Source organism: Synchiropus splendidus, chromosome 1 (genome assembly GCF_027744825.2).
Source record: "Synchiropus splendidus isolate RoL2022-P1 chromosome 1, RoL_Sspl_1.0, whole genome shotgun sequence".
NCBI lineage: Eukaryota > Metazoa > Chordata > Actinopteri > Syngnathiformes > Callionymidae > Synchiropus > Synchiropus splendidus.
The window spans coordinates 13,201,244-13,221,544 of record NC_071334.1 but is presented as its reverse complement, the minus strand read 5'-3'; the positions used below and the strand labels follow the sequence as shown (position 1 = coordinate 13,221,544).

At 41.6% G+C, this 20,301-nt stretch overlaps 2 protein-coding genes across 10 annotated transcripts in view; both read right to left on the bottom strand.

The window, feature by feature from the left end:
- Positions 1 to 241: 241 nt before the first annotated feature.
- si:dkey-21p1.3 (collagen alpha-3(V) chain) lies at positions 242 to 9,260 on the bottom strand. The gene is made up of 39 exons (XM_053856619.1): positions 9,213 to 9,260; positions 9,062 to 9,106; positions 8,931 to 8,984; positions 8,772 to 8,825; positions 8,588 to 8,641; positions 8,441 to 8,494; positions 8,293 to 8,346; positions 8,134 to 8,178; positions 8,018 to 8,062; positions 7,665 to 7,772; positions 7,452 to 7,505; positions 7,308 to 7,361; positions 7,097 to 7,150; positions 6,867 to 6,974; positions 6,660 to 6,713; positions 6,475 to 6,582; positions 6,291 to 6,341; positions 5,758 to 5,811; positions 5,625 to 5,678; positions 5,415 to 5,468; positions 5,228 to 5,335; positions 5,102 to 5,155; positions 4,703 to 4,756; positions 4,569 to 4,622; positions 4,442 to 4,495; positions 4,314 to 4,367; positions 4,179 to 4,232; positions 4,045 to 4,098; positions 3,163 to 3,216; positions 3,046 to 3,099; positions 2,915 to 2,968; positions 2,734 to 2,751; positions 2,594 to 2,656; positions 2,322 to 2,426; positions 1,550 to 1,673; positions 1,377 to 1,483; positions 1,095 to 1,175; positions 813 to 1,019; positions 242 to 691 (listed from the first exon to the last, which is right to left on the bottom strand). The coding sequence occupies exons 1-39, from the start codon at positions 9,258 to 9,260 to the stop codon at positions 539 to 541; spliced, it is 2,712 nt and encodes a 903-aa protein (XP_053712594.1). The 3' UTR covers positions 242 to 538.
- A 9,343-nt stretch (positions 9,261 to 18,603) lies between these two features.
- The window catches only part of LOC128771792 (voltage-dependent R-type calcium channel subunit alpha-1E), a 67,336-nt gene continuing 65,638 nt past the window's right edge, over positions 18,604 to 20,301 (bottom strand). For all 9 annotated transcript variants that reach the window (XM_053887760.1, XM_053887676.1, XM_053887937.1 and 6 more), the window contains one exon: positions 18,604 to 20,256. In XM_053887760.1, coding sequence (XP_053743735.1) covers positions 19,738 to 20,256 — 519 coding nt within the window. In that variant the 3' untranslated portion in view covers positions 18,604 to 19,737. The remainder of the gene's footprint in view (positions 20,257 to 20,301) is intronic.

Below are 20,301 nucleotides of genomic sequence, written 5' to 3'. Positions count from 1 at the left end.
CAAGTACATGTATTCATCGGTCTCGATGAATCAAGCACATCCAATCAGACTGATTAATCACTCAAGGGAAGACAAACTTTCACTGTGTTGTCCAGGAGACCGGCGCATATCCTGCTTTTACAACATCAATGGGAGCTTCTGTCATCCTGGTTATAGAGGACAAGGGAGAGGGCTTGTGACCCCAGACATTTTAGCCGCAACAGCATGGGCACTTCAAACAGAGACTTTAGGAACAGTGCTGTTAACATCCATGACACAAATGTTATCGTTTATTTTACACAAGCGCATGAAACAAGTGCAATGACATTTACATAACTTCGATATTACGTGCTGGGAATTTCAGCGTGTATTGATATTCGATGATTGTACTTGATCTTAATCTTCACGAGGCAGTTTCCTCCACTTGCTACAGGCAAGTACAGAGGGTGACTTTAACTAAAACATCCCCTGCTAATTAAATAAAGTGAAAAAATTCATGTAAGATTCTATAAGTATAAAATGCAAACAACATTCTATTTACAGGCGGTGTGATCCTTCATCACAAGAAGCAGACTGGTCCGAGCTCCACTGCTAAGTCAAAGAGGTGGAGGGATTCAAACAGAACCTTGACACCCACATCTCTGATGGGAAGCAGCTCCATGTCGCCACGGTGAAGCTCTGTGCTTCCACGCACTTTAACAAGAACCTCCACCTGGAGTCAGAGATGAAGAAGAGAAGAAACCATCCATCCATCCAACATATCTCATTTTATTTTGACCAGGATGATGTGTGAGTAAACATATTCATGTCATGCTTAGAGAATCTGAACGTACCTCACAGTCCTTTCTGGACACTGAAGTCAATTGTGAGCGGATCTCTGTGCCAGAGTCTCCCAGGAAATAAAGAAAGTCATTAGGGAAAGTGGTTGCGGCAGCAGTTTTCGACTGGCTTGTGCAGCTGACAGTGATGTGCTGGTAGGATGTGAGGCTGCTTAAACGCATGAACCTGAGCTGGACCACATCTGCACCCACGTACTCAAACTGTCAGGGACAATCATAATGCGATAAAAATGATTTTTGAAGGTTCTTTCAACAGTTGGATTTTTTTTTGTTCACCTGTTTCATGGGACTCCCCTGACTCCACCAGACGATGGGCTCTGCTGGTTGTTGCTTTGTTCTTCTCCACTGCAATTCAACCTGAAAAGCACAATTTGCTTCGGCCATGTGAAATGATGTAACACGTGAAAATTTAAACTTCAAACCCAGATGACAACACAGGATTATTGGTGCCTCAAAAGGCTTTGTCATAAATGAAAAGTTCATCACGCTCAGTTCAACCACTTTATGGAATGAGACTTTATGGATGGGGACACATCTGGAGCTACTGCAGGACTTTACCTTTGGCAGTGATGGCTCAATACAGGTCGCACCTCCTGCTGTAAAGTTGCAGAAGACCCTCAAAGCATCATAGGGACAACCCTGGTTGGGGTCCATGTAATAGAAACCTGAAAGCAATGCAGTCTGTATTTAATCTACAGTTATCACATAAGATTGTTCAGTGAGCCTCTCACCGTCACTGAGATGTGGATGAATGAGTCCGAGTTCATAGCAGGAGGTGGCAGGGTCTTCCTTGGTCCCCTGTGGCCAGCTGAAGGAATCTTCATAGTTTTTGGACCATCTTTTAACACGGTTCGCCTTTAAAAAAAAACCCAAATAAATAAATACATCGTGAACACATTACTAACTTACTATTTTGAATGAAGAATACACTACAGATGGCAGTGCCACAAGGTACACAAAAAGACAGTACAGATGATCCTGGCAAGCAAAGTTCAAAGGTCATCCCTGCTTCTTTACACTTTTCAGACATATCCCTTACAACACCCCCTAATTCCCCGAGCTACAGGGCTGTGTACAGTTACAGTCTGTAATAGTACACAATTATGCACAAAAGACTTTCCCATTAATTCAACGTTAAATCAGGAGGAAGAATGCACCATATTGTTCAGTATTCTAGTGAGTGTTAAGAAGTAAGGATGACGTCTGTATTCGCTAGTCGGCATCATCTGTACTGTTTTGTTTGTGTATTTTTTGGCACTGCTGTCACTCTTTCATCCTTTAATTGATTTACACATTAATTTGAGTTTCGACACCAAAGGGTTCAGTATAAAGACAGCCATTTTACCATCTAAATTTGTGGCAACTAGGTGTAAAATTACTAACAGAGCATGTTGATGATGAAGGTTGGAAGTCTTGCAAGCATTCCATTTTCAAGTCTTTTTTCTTTGTGTTATGTATCACGTCAATGTGATGTCAACCTTATAATATTAAAGGAGAATTTACCTTTGCTTGGCTGTTCTTCGAGACGTTAGGCTTTACTTTTGGTTTTGAACTCTTCTTGGCTTTCATTTCACCATTTATTGTCCTGCCTGGTGGACCAACACTTCCCTGTGAAAAGAGCCAACCTGATCATGTTATGTAATGATCCATCAGTCATTATTACGGTCACTGTAAACTCTCATAAAATGTATAAACACAATAAAACTGTTACATAGAGGAATACATTAAGCTTGGAGATACATGTTGATTTGTTTACAATGGTTAAATATACTTACTGGAAATCCTTGCTTGCCCTTCAGTCCTTTTGCTCCTGAACTTCCTTGGACACCCTTTTGGCCCTTCACAGGAACAAACAAAGCCATTTGCCGTGAGAGGATGATGGTGAGAAAAAAACGGAGTTTCAAGTGACGCTTACCTTCTTTCCACGTTCCCCCTTAAACACACATACAGTAAAAATGTATCACAGAATGTAGTCATTTATTTTCATCATGAAAATATATAGCACATATGTTGACACATATTTACCAAATGAAACCAAAACAAATGAGACTAACATGTGGGTTAGAGCGCAAAGTAAGGGAAATAATAAAACATACAGGGCTTCCTTGGATTCCTTGCCGCCCAGGAGAACCACGGGGACCAACGTATCCCTGTGAAAATCAATCCACTGAGAATGTGTTTGCTTAATGTAAATACAATGCAAATTATAAAGAATAACAAAACTCACTGGCTTTCCCTGACGCCCCTTTTCTCCTTTCATCCCTGCATGTCCTTGCTCTCCCTGGTGTAGGAAACATGAATTCAGAAACCGTTTTGCTTCAACTTGGCTAACCCATTTGGCTACCTTCGGCCCAGGCGGCCCCAACGGTCCTACTACGCCAGCCTCCCCTGGAAAACCCTGTGCATGGTTAGAGATAGATTATAAAACTAAATGGTGGATGACAGAGCATGCATTGAGGATTGTTTGCACAATGTTTTGCAAAGCAGCAAGAACCTGTAAATTGTCATGTCCGCACACATACTTTTCCGTGATTTGTCTCGTGCTTTTATTTTGTTTACCCCTGTTCTCGTTTCCTGTCCCCTCCTTCTCTCCAGCTTCACGGGCAACACAGCTCCTGTTGCCAGATGGTTGCTTCGCACTCCGTGACAGTAAACTTATTTAAGACTTCCAAGCTCTCGTTGATTCCCTGACTTTTCCAAATTCTCTGCTCGCTCGAATCCCTATTTAGCTGCATCCTTCCTCGTTCTTCCTTCTGTTTCTCCCCTTCGCTAGTCAGCCCGCGTGTGAGCAGTTTTCTGGTCTCACTTTTCATTTCTCTCCGACGTAGTTATTTCCTTGTGTGTGTGTGTGTTTCCACCACCGAGCGCTTTCTGTTTATTGAGCCTTGTGAGCTGAACTCCAAGTGCGTTTTTGTGTTCGCCCATTTTTCAGGCTTGAATTCTAATTCGCCTTTCTTGTGTTCCCGATACTTCCCCAGTCCCTGCCCGTAGTTCCCAGTCAGCGTTCTGGTTCCGCCGTCTTTTGTTCACCTTATTTGTCTGTCTGATTTATTGTTTCATTCATCGATTAAATTCTGGAAATTACTCTCGTCACCTGTGCCTTCTGTTGCACTTGGTTCCCTCTTTCCAAAACCATGACAAAAAATGTTAGATTAAGATTCCCGACCTGTCTTGTTAGTGCTGTTAGCATTAAGTCATAGTTGGTGTGTCGGAGTGTGTGTTTTACCGACAATCCGGTCGTCCCAGTCACTCCTGTCTCTCCTGTTAGCCCTGGTACGCCCTGTCGGGTCATCAATCACAGCGTTCATGGATGATGCATTTAGCGAATTTTCCTTTAATACAGTCCAGACTCATACATACTCTTGGACCCACTGGTCCGAGAAGTCCTGCTTTCCCTTCTGGCCCTGATTTGCCCTGATAAAAAACGAAATCAATTAAAAAAATATATATTTTCCAGTGCAATTCAATAGCAGAAACTGTTAGAATGACAGGCACCTTGGCTCCAGCTGCACCCATGATTCCTCTGGTCCCTGGTGGCCCAGGTTTTCCCTTCAACAAAACACTGTTTGTATAATTGACATTATTTTGAAACGCTTGGCTTATTCTCAATAGATAGGCCTTACCATCCTACCAGGCTTGCCAGGTTTACCAGGATCTCCGTTGTTGCCACCATCACCCTACAATTCCAAGTCAGTTTTCCTCTCAATAGTTGTGATATTCAAAATAAGCATCATGTGCGGTGAGTCTTACCGGATATCCTTCGTTACCATCTACACCGAGCAATCCATCCAAACCTCTTAGGCCCTAAAGGAATGCGCTTATCAATATTAGTTCATGTGTGGTGATTGTTTTATTTTCTGATTCATGTTATCAGGGATACTTGCATGTTTTCCAGATCTTCCCAGAGGCCCTTTTCTCCCTACAGCACCCTCTGGTCCCTAAATAGAGTCAGAAGTATGAATTGGGTTTCTCATTTCATCTTCAGTCACTGATATGTGTGTAATTCCAGGGTTCTTTTGAGCCTTTAATGTTCATCCTGACTTGACTTTTATGAATTTAAACATAAGCAAAACTAAGTTGTTAAATTGGAACAGAGGTTTCATAATACAAACATCTGCGTAAGAACAACTATCGGTATGACATATTCATCGATAAATCTAATATTGTGTTCTAATATTCTATTCTATCTATGTCTTTCCTGAAATATTAATGTAACTTTTTGCTGGCAAGTATTGTATCATATCTGACAGCTGGTAAACAGAGACACCACAGTCAGAACTCACAGCTTCTCCGGGATCTCCTTTGCTTCCCTTCACCCCAGGACTTGCTGCACTTCCCTTTTAGACAAAATGTCATTTTTTTCCGGAATAAAAGTAGAAATAAATATGAAATATTGGGAAAGATTGTACCTTTGACCCCTTGATACCACTAATTCCTGGAACACCTGGAGGACCAGCAGGCCCTGGATGACCTTTTGCCCCTGGGCTGCCAACGATACCCTTCTTCCCCACGGAACCCTTTAAAAGGAACGTAATATGATCCTTATAAAGGCGATATTAATTTTAAGAAACACGAACATAAAATTCAACCATTCACCTTTAAACCCATTGCACCAGATTCACCTTTCACACCACGCTCTCCTCTCAAGCCCTAAAACAAAACGTTTAAAAACCAAGTTTGTTTATTTTTGCTTTACACAAGGAACTCACAAATATATGTATTTTTTTTATTAATGCACATTAAATAGGGAAGTACATTGAACCTCCTGTTGAATGGGCATGCAGTAATTGTGTGATGAAATCTCACCATGTCACCTTTATTGCCAGGAAGACCAGCTGAGCCCTTCTCACCCCGACTTCCCTGAAACACAGTTACAGTGGTGGTTAACATGAATATGTGGGAATCATATTAACTGTAATAGATGTGATGATAATCACACCTTCCCTCCTGCTTTTCCAGGCTTCCCATCACCTCCTCTGTGGCCAGGAGAACCCTGAATATAGAATAATTCATTAAATATTTAAGAAGAAAATCACTTCATATGGTCTGCCGAAACTCCTTTGAAATGATCTCAGGTGTATACTGCCATCTCATGGTTACTATGTTCACCACCAGTGAAGAGTGCAATATTTGAAGGCAAAAATACGAATCAAACACACACAAAGCAAAAAAACAAGCAAAACAAAATCTATATAAAAAGATAAAAAAATATATTTCAACCCACTAAATTGAGTCATGATGAGCATTGGTGCATACTTCATAAAGATACAAAACATCTCAGGATAGAAAATACCACCATTACCTTTTATTATTACACTAATCAAAAACAGTTTAAATAACCATAATAATAACAATAAAAATAAAGAATTCTATCATTGCCAGAGATTGAGTATTGATGTAGAAATGACCGTAAAGTGCACTGTTCACAGCACTAAACAGCTGAAATAAAGAAAGCGACGTGAAACTACCGACCGGTGTTGTCGGACCAGGAGGCCCAGCAGGTCCAGTGTTACCAAATGGGCCCTGTGAGGAAATAAATAGTATTTGCAAAAATTAAGACATTTGTACCCACAACCACATTCTCAAATGTCTAAGCCAACAAATCAATTCAAATCAACTTCCACGTTAAATACATATACGTCTTACTGCTACACACCTTTCGACCCTGTAAACCTGTCTGGCCTTTGACACCTGTAGGACCGGTTTCTCCCCCAGTTCCAAATCTTCCAGGCATCCCAGGTGGACCGGTGAGGCCTAAATCTCCCTGCATATAAATGTGTATTTCATTTTCAAGAATGAACTAGTACCTATTAAGGAAATCCCATTAAACATCCAACCAACCTTCCTTCCTGTGACTCCTTGCTCACCTCTGGTCCCTCGTGGTCCAGTGACTCCCTACAGAGGTGTCAGTCGACATTGCCATTGATGCAGTGTTGCATGAAAACATAGTGGTGACAAAAATATTTTTTAAAGCATTCATATCATTATTTATGACTTCAAATCACGGGTCAGAATTAAGTAATAAGCGCGGGGGAAGCTAAGAAACACCTGTTTTCCGAGAGGACCAGGCAACCCGTGATGGCCTTGGCTCCCCTTTTCACCTTCAGTCCCCTTTGGCCCTCTCAACCCATCTGGCCCGCTGAGACCCTTTTCACCCTACAAATTGAGAAAAATAAAAAAATCACCTGGACAGTGACAAATAATATGCACCGTGTCTATAGAGTGAATTTCATAGCTTCAGATGCTGCACCACAAACAATCTTTTCCATCATACGCACCAACCAGCCTTTTTGTCCAGTTGGTCCAATGGACCCAGTTTGTCCTGGTGGACCCTAAAACACACAACATATTACAATAAAAAAACAATGATGAGTTTGTTTATGAATATCAGAATGAAATAGCCTCAAAACAGCAGATGAGGTATCAGCTTCCATTACAGTTAACAATGACATGGTGCAAGTTTACAGTACAGTAGTCCAATCAATCTACCTCCTCACCATCGAGACCAGCAACACCATCCTGTCCCATTGGTCCCAAGGATCCCTGGAGAAATCCAAATTGCAAAATGTTTTCAATAACAAGCGGCACATGATAAACCAATTTTCAAAACATTATAAATGAGAGAAAGACAACCTTCACTCCTCTGGTTCCAGCTGGCCCAAACTCTCCCTGAGGGCCATCTTTACCCTTGAAAAGAGCATAGAATATTGTAGATAAGGCTTATAATAATAGGATTGAGGCTTGAGGTTTTAGGTCAATCGCACTGAAATTAACTGCACTGCCACATGAGACGTCAGCATCACCATAATTGCATTTCTTCATATGTGGTAAGGAAAATAGACTTACAGGGTAACCGGTGACTCCTTGTGGACCAACAAGACCTGGTGGACCCTGATCACCAGGCGGTCCCTGAGTGCCCATCTCACCCCACATGCCAATGTTACCCTGGATGCCCTGAGGAGCACATATATTCACACAATAGAAGTTAGAGATTAGATATACAACACAACACAGATATAAATTAGAGAAATAATTTTAGACCAATACATTTAGTATTATTGAAGACATATCAGTTGCCACTGAACTTTCCTAAATTTTAATTGTTGAATTCATTTTTTTGGCAACAGAAAAGGCAAAACTAAATCCAAACACTGCGTATAGAAATGCAATGAACTAAACTACTGTAGGTGGCATCTTACAACAGGTCCTGCGTAGCCACGTGCTCCCGACACACCCATTTCACCCTGATAAAAAAAATGTACTTTTAATACAGTTTTTTTCTTGCGCAAGTGAGTAAAGTAAAACCAGTACTCACCCGAGGTCCCTCTGTACCTTGCATCCCTTTCTCCCCCATGTTGCCCTTCAGTTTAAAGTAAAAAGACAAAGCAAAGAGATTTCAAACAAGATATCCACTATGTGATCACAAATTTGTCTGAAACATCACCATTTTAGACCAAAAAAAAAAAACCTTCACCTTTACTCCTCCAGTTCCAGACTGTCCTTTTGGGCCATCTTTCCCTTTAAAACCCTGGTGAGGACAAATAATCATATTAAAGATGGGGCACTGATACATTTTCAAAATCTTACACTCCATCATTCTGACTTGTGCTGCAGAGACTCACTCTTCCTCCTGGTTTTCCAGGAGTTCCTCTCATCCCAGTCAGTCCACTTTCTCCCTAGAACACAACCAACAAGGTTCATATGAATTCAATGTTGAACAAAATTTCTATCTGCACAAAAATTACCCAAAAAACAATTGAAGCACTCACACCAATTCCCACAGGCCCTTGGTTTCCAGCAGGCCCAGATTTCCCAGCAGATCCCTTTGAAAAAACATTTTTTTTATCCCTTCTTTTGATTTTATCCGAATCAAAATGTTCATAGGCATTTTACTGGCAGGGAACCTAACTTCCAAACCATGTTGCCAAGATGTCTAGAAATTTAGGAGCTCACTTTTGGACCAGGAGCTCCAATGTCCCCATTGATTCCATTTTCACCATTGGGTCCCTGTAACACAATGAAACCTTACTGGTAAATAAGAGGAATAATGTTTGTCAGGTTGTCTTCAGTGTCCAGACTGGGGTATAAATGGTTATATCTTGTTGGACCTACTGTAGCTCCTGAGACACCATCAGGTCCAGTGAGTCCCACATTGCCGTGGTCTCCCTAAATTCAAACACAATTGATTAATGTTTTTAAGTGAGCAAAAAAGTGAATTAAAATCTGACAAGGGTTTGAATTACCTTCTGGCCTTTAGGTCCACTCTCACCAGGGGCTCCATGTCTGCCCTGAGGTTTGCATTAAGATGAAGCATCGGACACATAAGGAGATATTTGAATGGCATGCATTGACTAAGTTTAAACTCAAGTTTATTTATGAAGTTTAAGATGAAACCTTGAAGCCAGGCTCTCCATCAGGGCCTAGGTCTCCAGATTTTCCCATCTCCCCCTTTGTCAAAACAACACAACCCCTTCATCAGTGTGAATCCAGCAGAGTACAATATCTGAGGATGGGATGTCAGGCCTGAGCATTTACACTCACAAAAGGACCAGGAAGTCCAGAAAATCCCGCCCGTCCATCTCGACCCTAGTAAATACAAATATCACCACAGAGGTTCAATCATTCTTTATACCACAAAAGGTGAAATGTACATTTTCATTCACAAAACGTTTTTTATTATCTAAGCATTGTGTTTAAACTTGAAACTGTTTAATTCATCCAAGATAACAGTTTAAATGAAAATACACAGATTATATAGACTATATTCATGCGAAGAAATTGAAATGCAAGTAAACAACTTTCATGGAGTCATGGGCCAAAAATACATAATTGTCATACAAGTTTTGCATGCCATAAAAGTTCAACACTGTGGTTCTGTTCAATAAAAGAACGTTAAAAATATTTTTAAAATCGTCAAAAATATTCATTTTAAATCAATATATTAGAAAGAATTTCATGCAAACTGTGGAATCTTTTCCTACCTTGTCTCCTTTTGGCCCAGTAACACCTTGAACTCCAGTGGGACCGCGATCTCCCTACAAAAGCATCAGTTACTTCCCCCAATGTTTTGCAGGCTTCTTTTCCTTTCACCTACCTTCAGTCCATCTTTTCCCTGTTTCCCTTGCTCACCGAGGATGCCATCAACCCCCTATAGCATAGACAAGATGCACATGACCCAGAGGTTGAGCACTCCACTTAGAAGTTTTACCTACATTTGGTCCTGCAAGCCCATGCAAGCCAGAATCCCCTACAAAACCCACAAATCCGGAAGGACCTGAGCGCCCCTTTGACCCCCTCCTCCCAGGAGACCCCGGAGGTCCCTGCAGAGAAAAATGACAAAAAGATAAAAGAGAAGTTCATGTGTCGCTGTATGAATTGAGAAGCAAAATTCATGACGGTTCACCAGGTCTCCTTTAAATCCTTGTTCTCCTTTCTCTCCACGAGTCACATTGAGACCCTGGAGAATACAACACATGGAAACACATTGTTCCACAATAATAAAAATACAGTATTTGCTTTAAAAGAAAAGCAAAGCAAGTGTTTACATGACAAAACGGTTCAACTGGAAAGAAATGTCATTTTTTTTGGTCTATATCAGGCCTGGCCAACCCGCGGCTCCCGAGCCACATGCGGCTCTTTTCCCAGTTTCATGCGGCTCTTCACCAAACTTTGTCATTCCCTAAACTAAACGTATGGCATGTGTTTCACCTGTTATTCATTGTTGTGTAATTCAGTTAAGTGAAGATGAGACGCTCCAGTCTGCAGCGTCGCTCACACCCACAGACCGGGGCGTCATATTATTGGTGGCATGAGTCACGTAAAAAAATATATAAGTAAAATAAATTATGCACACATTTCTATCTACGTCGCTTGATATTTCAAGGAGGATCACGGTAAAAAGTATGAATTTTAAAAATACATGCACAAGAGACATACGCTGGGACGTGAACCATCAACCTTGTGACACACAGGGATGTGCTTTAACCGCTATACTGATGCTCAGTCACGTGACCAGCTGTTCAGGTTGAGCGTTACAACCTTACAGATTTGTAGGATGTGACTCTTTTCAGCAACAAAGTAAAACAATGTGGCTCTTAGCCTCTGACTGGTTGGCCACCCCTGGTCTATATATTTCTTTTTGGTTCAATTAAGCGAGAAACTGCTGGATTTGCTGTTTGTTTGTTTTTTTCTAATTCCCATTGTAATTGACTCAATTTGAATCAAAATGCCAAATATTATTTCTTGAATAATCTTACTGGATCACCTGAGGGCCCCGGCGCTCCTGGCCTTCCATTAGGCCCCTGGAGAAGATGAACAGAGGACAAGTTATTGATATGAAGAACACAGCCATATCATCTGGTCGTCTGTCGTGATGTTGCATTACATAAAGTCCTGATGGTCCAGGTTCCCCAATACCACCTTCATCACCTGCATCACCCTGGTGAACACACAAATATCTTGGATTAAGAAATACATTCATATATTTATAGCTTTTTTATCCGTGTGGGTACATACAGGGCCACCTTTAGGACCTGGGGGTCCGACGGTGCCAGGGCTTCCCTGTCATAATGAAGTATTTACAGCACTAATAAACTTCAGAGCACATGAAGAAAATAATTCACAAACATATGCCTTCATTGTACCTGCGGACCACGAACGCCAGGAAGCCCAAGTGTCCCGTTTGGACCCGGTTCTCCCTAAAACATGTTAAAAGTGATTAGAGTTCCAATGTTTGTTAGACTTGAAGGTGCAGTGGAATCCAGGAACATAAAGTCAATTTTCAGTTTAGGCTGGATGATTTTTTTTCCCTTACAAAAATCTTAAATCATTTAAGTTCAAATCCAACGTCTTGCTACGCTGCAGAAAAGTTTCCAAGTTCATAAGAAAATCTGTGCCTCTAAAGGATGAAAGTTTTCTGGCAGCACACTAATGTAATGCTTGGTGCTGTCGAACGTATCTGCCACAGCTCCAACTGGAGGTGAAGGACACATACATATATGTACATATATGGTCACCAGAGGAAAACGACAACATATCTACAAGAATTGTTTCTTGATGTTACTGTTTGAGATAACATAAATAGAGTAAGTATGGGACGCGGATATTAAGAGTGTTTGTCACCTGGAGACCGGCTGCTCCACTTGGACCCATTTCACCTTGTTGGCCCTCAACAAAAACAAGCCAGTTAAATACTGAACACATTATGGGTGAATAAAGCTGTAAATCATTGTGAAATAACTTACAGGAGATCCTCTCACCCCGGATACTCCCTTTATCCCTTTGGGACCCACTATTCCCTGACACATAATACAGACGACAGTCAATAGAACCACAACACTGAACGGTGTTCTGTTGAGCAGCGGTTTTCTCAGTGTCAGGCGCTAGGGGGCGCCAGAAAACTGGTGGGGAGGCGGTTAAAAAAGATGCGAACATCTGGTTGACTAAATCTATTTAAAAAGATGTAAAAAAAGACAAGAAAATAAAAAATATGCTAGAAACATGGATATGAAATTGCGTTTAAAAAAAAGATATCTGAGCACATACACAGATAAAGAGGTTAAAATTTTTTCTTTAAGGGCATACAAACATGTTTTCAACAACAACAACAACAACAACAACAACAACAACAACAATAATAATAATCATCATCATCATCATCATCATCGCTGGTGAGTTCTCTAAGTGGAGGCTCACTTCAACACTGAGAAAATCTCTGTTGTGAAGTATTTTGAAACTCTCTTCTTGAAACTTACATGTGGCCCTGGCGTTCCTCCAAAGCCGATTTCTCCAACCTTTCCCTGTTGGGTGTAATTATATGGCATATTTATCCCAATATTTTGAATATTTAGCTAACTACCTTTTGTCCAGGTGGGCCAGGAAAACCAGTCGGACCTCGTGTTCCTGGTAACCCCTGTAAAGTATGACAAACGTAAGCTAGTTTTTAGGTCCTGCATGAAGCCATAATATAAATGACCGTCATCATTGCTTACTATATAGCCGGGAACGCCAGCTGCACCTCTGACACCAGTGTTTCCCTTATTGCAGCACAAAAGGAAAGTCAGAATTTCAGATATACCACCTGCACAGGAGCAAATCCAGGAGCCACAAACAAAGTTGTTTTGAAAGCAACATTTGTAATTGATGTTTTTGCTGACCTTTTCTCCTTTTTGGCCCCTAGTTCCTTGTGCTCCAGCCTCGCCCTCATAACCCTAAATGATGGCATTCGTTTGACAACCAAGAGCTCAGAAATGAATATTGTTTTATCTTGACAAATAAAGTGGCATGCATCTAGCCTGCTTTTCACCACTATAGTTCACTATAGTTCGATATTCTGTACAATCAACTGAACATAGATAGACTCATAGATTTAAGAATGGTTGACTCAGGTTTGTATAACATTTAAAGTCTGAAAGTCTTACCCACTCACCAGGCTCCCCCTTGGTCCCCTTCTCACCGCCATAACCCTGTGGACCCTGAGCAAACCAAAAAGTAGATCATTACTATGATTCAAATGAATGAATTTCATGATTTTTCCTCTTCGACAGTCTCACTTGTTCTCCTGGTGGACCTTGGGCCCCGGGCTCACCATTGTCTCCTGCAGTGCCTTCACTTCCTGTTCGGCCCAGTGGCCCCGGAAGACCTCGAGGCCCAGGATTGCCCTGTAATGCAAAGTGTGTGTAGTGCATCTGTGCATCTGTACAAGCATAACTCCATCCATAACTTCTGGCTGATTCATAAAAGCTGATGCGATACCTACAATTCCTCCTGGAGGTCCCTTACGACCTTGCTTTCCAGTGATTCCAGGTATGCCCTGAAACAAAAATGACCCCCATATGTGGCTTCTTTGTTCAATATTTGCCATCTGATTTACAATCGCATTACTTACGATAGGACCCACATCTCCGGGGAGTCCAGGGGGTCCAGGTGGACCCTTCAGTTTCTGAAAACAAATTGTGCTTTCAGTCATTTTTACATGGCAGGTGGAGGTTCCATACAGTTACAGGTCAACACTGTCATTTAGACATAAATGTGAATGTTAAAACGGGTTATATGTGGGGGCTCTTGGGGGACACAAAAAAAATGTTGCGGCGAAGAATTCTTATTGTCAAATTATACTGTGAAAGTAAAATTTCTACTCCACATGGGTTACACAAAACTCTTCTACACACGTGACAAGCATTTGTATAATTCATGTTGGAAAAGCGAGAGTGACTTACCGGCCAGGATGAAATCAACTTTTTATAGAATTTGGTTTTCTGCAATGTAAGAAATCGATTACAGATGGTATATATCGACTGTATGTAGTATTATATATCAATACTGCTTGTCCCAACCCACTACAGGTCTACAAGCCTAACAGTACTATAGCCGTCGGCTTAAATAGTCTCATTAAAGAAAGATAAAACATTTGTGGCCCGGTTACCTTGAAATCCTCCCACTCTTCTTCAGAAGTTTTATATACAAGAATGGCCGGCATCCCAGGTGGGCCCACTGGTCCCCTGTACCCTGTACGCCCAGTTCTGCCCATCACACCCTGATAGCCCTGAGAGCAAGGCAGACAACATGGGAACCTTTCATTTTTCAGTCTGCTTCCTGGATAAAATCATATTCTGTCTCCAGTTAGTCAAAACTTGAATCTAATATCGACTGCTAATCTTCATGGCAAGACATTTAAGTTGCTGAACGGATCATAAAAATGTACCAGGAGAGAGTGGACAAATGTAACGGCGAGCAAATCATCCAAAGATTACGCAATATAACTCACTTTATCTCCTTTAGGGCCCTGCATTCCTGACAGCCCCGGCGGCCCCTGCAAGCCCTTGAAAAGAGGAGACACTATGTTATCACTGAGCAGCATAAGCCAAAATCCAGAGGCTTCTTTTACTCAATAGTCCTTTAAATAATCGCAGGGTGCTGGAGTTCTTCTCAGCTACAGAGGGCGACACAAACTCATAAAAAACACTCCGAATCACTCACACACTGGCAACCAATCCAACCAATTTTAACTGTTGCTCTTTTGAAACTGGCAGTTATGGCAACACATGTACATTAAAAAAGATCATTAGACAACCAGCACAATGCTGCCCTTTGCGATTTGTAGAATTGTATTTGCAATCACTTATTTGCAGTAAAATGAGAATGACATATGAATCTGCTTATCTAGGTTTAAATGTTACTGAAGCAAGAGATTTTCCTACCACAGGAGGGAGACATTCAACATTCACACAAAACAAATTACACATAAAGATTCACTTGTCACAACCCAAAAACCCAGCACAAAAAGTTCTTTTGTTTACGTCAGCCTCACGCTCGAAGGGCCAACTTACATACTCAGATTTCATCCCACAATCCAAAAACTGAACAGGGTTAACTGATGGTTTTAAATGGCAGGTGGGTGTGTGAGTGGTTGTCAATACATGAGCAGAGATGGGCATAAAAATGGAGAGAAACACTGAAGATTTCAATGAATTTGTCGACAGTTTCATGTAGCTTTCACATCATTTAGCGGCAACATCAGTTTGTCCAAGGTATTTAGCATCACACATGACACACAAGTAATTGACCTATGAAAGACACTCACCCTCGAACCTCTGATCCCAGCTCGCAGTTGTCCAGAATATGTGCCTTCAACGTGTTGTGCGTTGGCGATATGTGTGTTTAAGGTCTGCAGAGGAGATTTGTGATCTTCTGTGCTCAACCCAGACATTGCCTCAGAGAAGAAGAGATCATTGTCCCCAGTGATGTCAGTGTAACCAATAGATCCAACGCTTCCAACTGACTCCTCAGTTACTTCTCCATCTTCCTCGTCTACCTTTTCACGCAGCTCACGACTGGGATTTTCTCCTGCTCCGGAGGAACTGTTTTGCATCCTGGAATCCTTTTTTCCAAGTAATGTGGAAGTGAGATTCTCTTGAGGTTCACCGAAACCGTCTGGAGAAGACACTTCCTTCATGCTCAAGGTTGAAACAGAGGCTGTTTCTCCTGCAGGTGACGCTTTACGCCTGGGCTCTTCGATGTTTTCACCTTCAGAAAAAAAGACAGAACTGGTTCCAGATTCCATGGCATCAACTTTGAGCTGAGAAGTCTTCTCTGAAGTCTCTACATGTTTTGGATCTCCTTCCTCAGATCCAGATGTAAGGACAGGAACAACGGCGCTCCCAGTCACAAGATGAGCACCAATAGCTGGCTCCTTATTTTCAAAGCTGTTTTGTGTTGAAGTATTCTGAGTCTGGGTGGGACTCTGTGCAAGTGGCAACTCCGTAAAGGTACTGTTTTCTGTATCCAACAGTTCCATGTTAGGCTGAATCATGTCTAAATGCTCCCATTGAATCAGGGTGTCTTCATCAGTTATGGTTTCCAATGGTGCCTCAGCATCTATTTGGGATTCAGGAGGTGAAGAAATGTGAGGACGAGACTTGCTGGTATCATTTAGAGAGTTTGGTATTTTTAATCTTTCTTTGATGATCGTAGAAGTTCCGTCATTGAGAGCTGCAACTTCCTACGAACAAGAGAAGAAACACAGTATGAGACAACAACAATGCAGTTTCTTAGATGGCAACTCCATAGAAGTAGTAAGGACAACAGTACAGATTTTCATTATACATTGAATCTTTCTACACAACACAATGTATATCTCAAAAAAGTGAACAGAATGATGGACTTATCAAAAACTTTTTTTTTATTATCATTTGTGTAGAAACTGTTTTTGCATTATACCGATTTAAACATTGAAACTGAATGCCAATCAGTAAAGTTGCAAATGGTGTGTTGTTGAAGATGATTATTTTTAGGCATCTGACAATAAGCATGAGGATGAAAACCTAACTTTTATCACATTGATCAGAGTGACTTCACTGAATATATGAATACAAAAAGTGACTGACTGACGATTGCGCATGTGTCCGTTGCAGTGACTCAAAAAAGCCATTTTTCAGTGAATGAAAACAGAAACAAAACAACAAAAAATATTCTGGTATTTGTTTGCTGATTAACAAGACAATGTGTAAACCAATATATTATAGTGTTGTAAATGTTATGTCAAATACACAATTTCTCTTGAGTCAATCAGTTCTTTAAAAGATAAAAATGAATCAGACTTACACAGCTCAGTAGCAGCAGAACCAAACCCCGCATGGCTTCTGCTTGAACAACTCCAGTGGAATTTTTTTGTTGCCTCCACAAAGTCAAAGCAGAAGCCTTCTCTCACCGGCTGCAGGAAGGCAGTGGTTGAGAAACCCACACCCCTTCCTGGAGATGGCTTGGCAGACAGCACTTTTCCCACTGAAGTCAACACTTTTTGTGGAGAGTATCTATAATAAACACATTGGGAAACCAAACAAACACATGCACACAATCATATCCCTGTGATGTCTGTGGTGGGCCGGTGTCAGACAGCAGTTCAGTGCCCACAACTTCCTCACTGCTTTTAGATGACTCATCTACTCAACTCATCTCTGTGCTCTCTTGTTTAAAAAAAAATTAAAATGTCCTTCAGCTATCTGGTACAGTGTCATGGTCTGGCCATCTACTGAGAGAAAATAATAATAATAATGGCATAAATAAAAGTTGTTTTGAACTTAAATGTCAGTGGCGGGGGAGAGGAGGGTGAGACAGGATTGTGGCTCAGGTGAGGAATCTGACAGGAGAATCAAAAGAGAGGGCTGTGGTTACGGGAAAAGTTGAGGATGCGCAACATCTCCAAACCTTGTGCTGACGTGCAGGATTTTCAAATACAAATATATCCCTCTCTCACCAACATCTTTAGAGACATGTTTTGATTCATGGACATCGGGGCCTCATTGCAGCTCTCTGCAGATGATTCTATCTTGTTGGTTCAGACAGACCTCTGACTGTTAAAGGTGCGGCTGGTAGAGGCAGAGGAAAAAAAAATCGGCACATCGAAAACAGTGGATTCATGCTCCATATTGTGGGAACGACAGAAAAAGTATCTTTTCAGTGAAGGAGGAGTGTGACATCAAGAGGAGAAGCAGTGAAGTAAAAAGCACCGGTCAAACAAGCATTAGTGATGCGGTCATACTTTTGAAAAGGTTCAATGTGGGGCAACAATGAGTCTGAGTTTTCTGAACGTTAACGGTGTGTTGTTGAAAATTATTATAGTTAGACATCTGATGTTAAGGATGAGGATGAAAAAGTTGTATCACATTGAACAGAGTGACTTTGTCAAATGTATTAGGTGAGGTCTGTAGGCAGGGAAGGACCAGTCAGTCAGTGCAAAGACTGAGCTGAGCCAAAAGGCAAAAAAAAAATCAGGTTGTTCTGTGCTCCTGCCTCCTCCCATTGAAATAATTGAAATAATACTAATAATAATAATAATAAATCATTGATAAAAACTGCCAAAACTATTTTCTCTACAGAGTGTCATTACTCACTAAAAATCAGACAAGTCACATGTCCATCAACAAAGTGTGGAACCATTACTGACCTATGTGAAACGTTTTTTTCAGTAGACAAGCCTGATCACATACGTTGGTGTAGATATGCATGGAGAAGACATGGACTGTTGACTGACTGACAGAACTTTCACAGCTCAATGTAAACTCTATCATGAAGCTGCTAAATTCAGAAGGTTTAGCGTAAACACCCAAGTTCAAGTTGAACCTCAAAGACCTGAAAAGTGTCTTCAAAACGTACTCATCATCATGGATAAACGTCAAACATGAATATGGAGAGAAAAAATGTCTGTGAAGCTGAAAAGAATGAATGAAAGAAGCAGAGAAATTGACCAAACTGTAGAGACTCATCAGAAAATAAAAGATGGGTAAATCAAACATGACTTTATTTGTACAGTTTATTCTACATATTTACCAGACTCAGGAGGCACAGACTAGTTGTTTCTGTTTCAATGGATACCAAACTTTCCAAAGTCTTACAAAGTAAGATAAAGTATTTACTTTACAAACTACAGTAGACAATTAAAGGCATTTGGTCCGGACTCCAGCGAGGATACAAACTGACTTTTCCAACCCATTGTACTGTGTTCACTATTCAGTTAAGCATTTGATTTTAAGAAGCTCTTATTTAAGGGAACAATATTTCTTTTTAGAATAACTGGAACACATCAAACATGAACAACCTGCAGCCTTGAAACACACCTCAATCACAAACGTCCTATTACAATCGCCACCGAGTTATTCACTTTTGGACAGAAGAACAGAAAAGTGTCTTTTCCGTTCCAATTATGAAGAAAAACAACACAGAAGAGGAAGAATCCTTTGGCCTTGACTATTCTTCTGCAAATGTCTTTGACTGTGAAAGGGACAAGAGAAGCAGCAGAAGGCCACTGATGCAGAAGACACCTCGGTGGCACTGAAATGGCTTTAGTCACCTCTAACATACAAATATTTGACTGCAACGTGACCAAAGGTTCAACAGTCTTTGACTTATGATTTGAAATACAATACTCCATCAAGGGCAAAACACACACATGTAGGATCCGCCAGCGGCCACAATTCACAGAGGCTTAGCTCAGAAGGTCTTCCTTCTGATGGAACCAAGAACTGTTTTGGGGCTTTGAGTCGGTATCAAAGGGATCAGCCGTTGCTACAGATGGACATTGCAGTGAAATTGACTATACTATAAAGCCCTGACTTCATGAGGCCAAATACATTCATCACATCACTTATGTACATGCTACTCCTGTGTGTGCCTCCCAATTCAACCGAGAAAACGAGGGCAAATCTTGAAAACATTTCCCTGCAGTGTGCTACTCAGAGTGCAATCTTTGCTGCGTCTTCTACTTCCCTCAACACGTTCTGTAGCTAAGAAAAGCCTTGTGACGTTCGCACCATCCAGACGAAGGTCAGTGGTGTTCTTTGCTACTGGGTCGAACCCAGGAACTTAACCCTGTCTTTTAGTGCCGTCATCTAGCCCACTCTCACATCTTTTTTTCCACTTGGATTTAACAGTGATCATCTTCATCCGTGTCAGTCAGCAGCTCACTAGCGGAGGCTGAACTACTTTGACCTAAGTTGTTCCCAAAATGGCCGTTGGGCACCTGCCAGGAGTGTCTGAGCTGAGGAGCTGAGCTTATGGCGTTGGCACGTCCAAGGCTGGTCGCAATTGCAGTCTCAAAAGTCAGGGTCTCCTGTGCATCGCCTGCCTCTCTGCAACTGACATCCTCATGAAACGGGAGGTAGGGCTCGGATATGTAGCGGTGAGGTGAGGCGTGGCTGGGTAGAGACACTTGATGTGCTCTCAGGGCGCATTCCTTGTCCCCCCTCAGTGGTGTCTTCGCAGAGCAGCCAGCACCTTCCGGACGCCCCTCTGAGGAGTCTGCTGGTTGTGCAGGGGTCTGGGTCCGACAGGCCAGTGGAGAGTAGGATATGTACGGTCGCGGGCGCGATGGCGTCTGGGGAAGTTGCCGGCGGCTGCGAGGAGTGCTGGAGTCAGAATGAGCGGGGCTGCCTGATGTGTTGACCTGCACAAGCATCAAACACATTTCAAATGACCTGCCAGGAAGCTG

Bases quoted from the DNA above. Each gene is read 5' to 3' on its own strand.
- si:dkey-21p1.3 (XM_053856619.1), bottom strand. From the start codon at position 9,260: ATGGGAAAATCTGGAGACCTAGGCCCTGATGGAGAGCCTGGCTTCAAG. The intron at 8,826-8,930 runs GTAGGTCCAACA...ATTGTGTTACAG, and splicing joins ATGGTGTCTCAGGAGCTACA to GGACCCAATGGTGAAAATGG. The intron at 8,347-8,440 runs GTGAGTCTCTGC...TGTCCTCACCAG, and splicing joins CTGGAAAACCAGGAGGAAGA to GGTTTTAAAGGGAAAGATGG.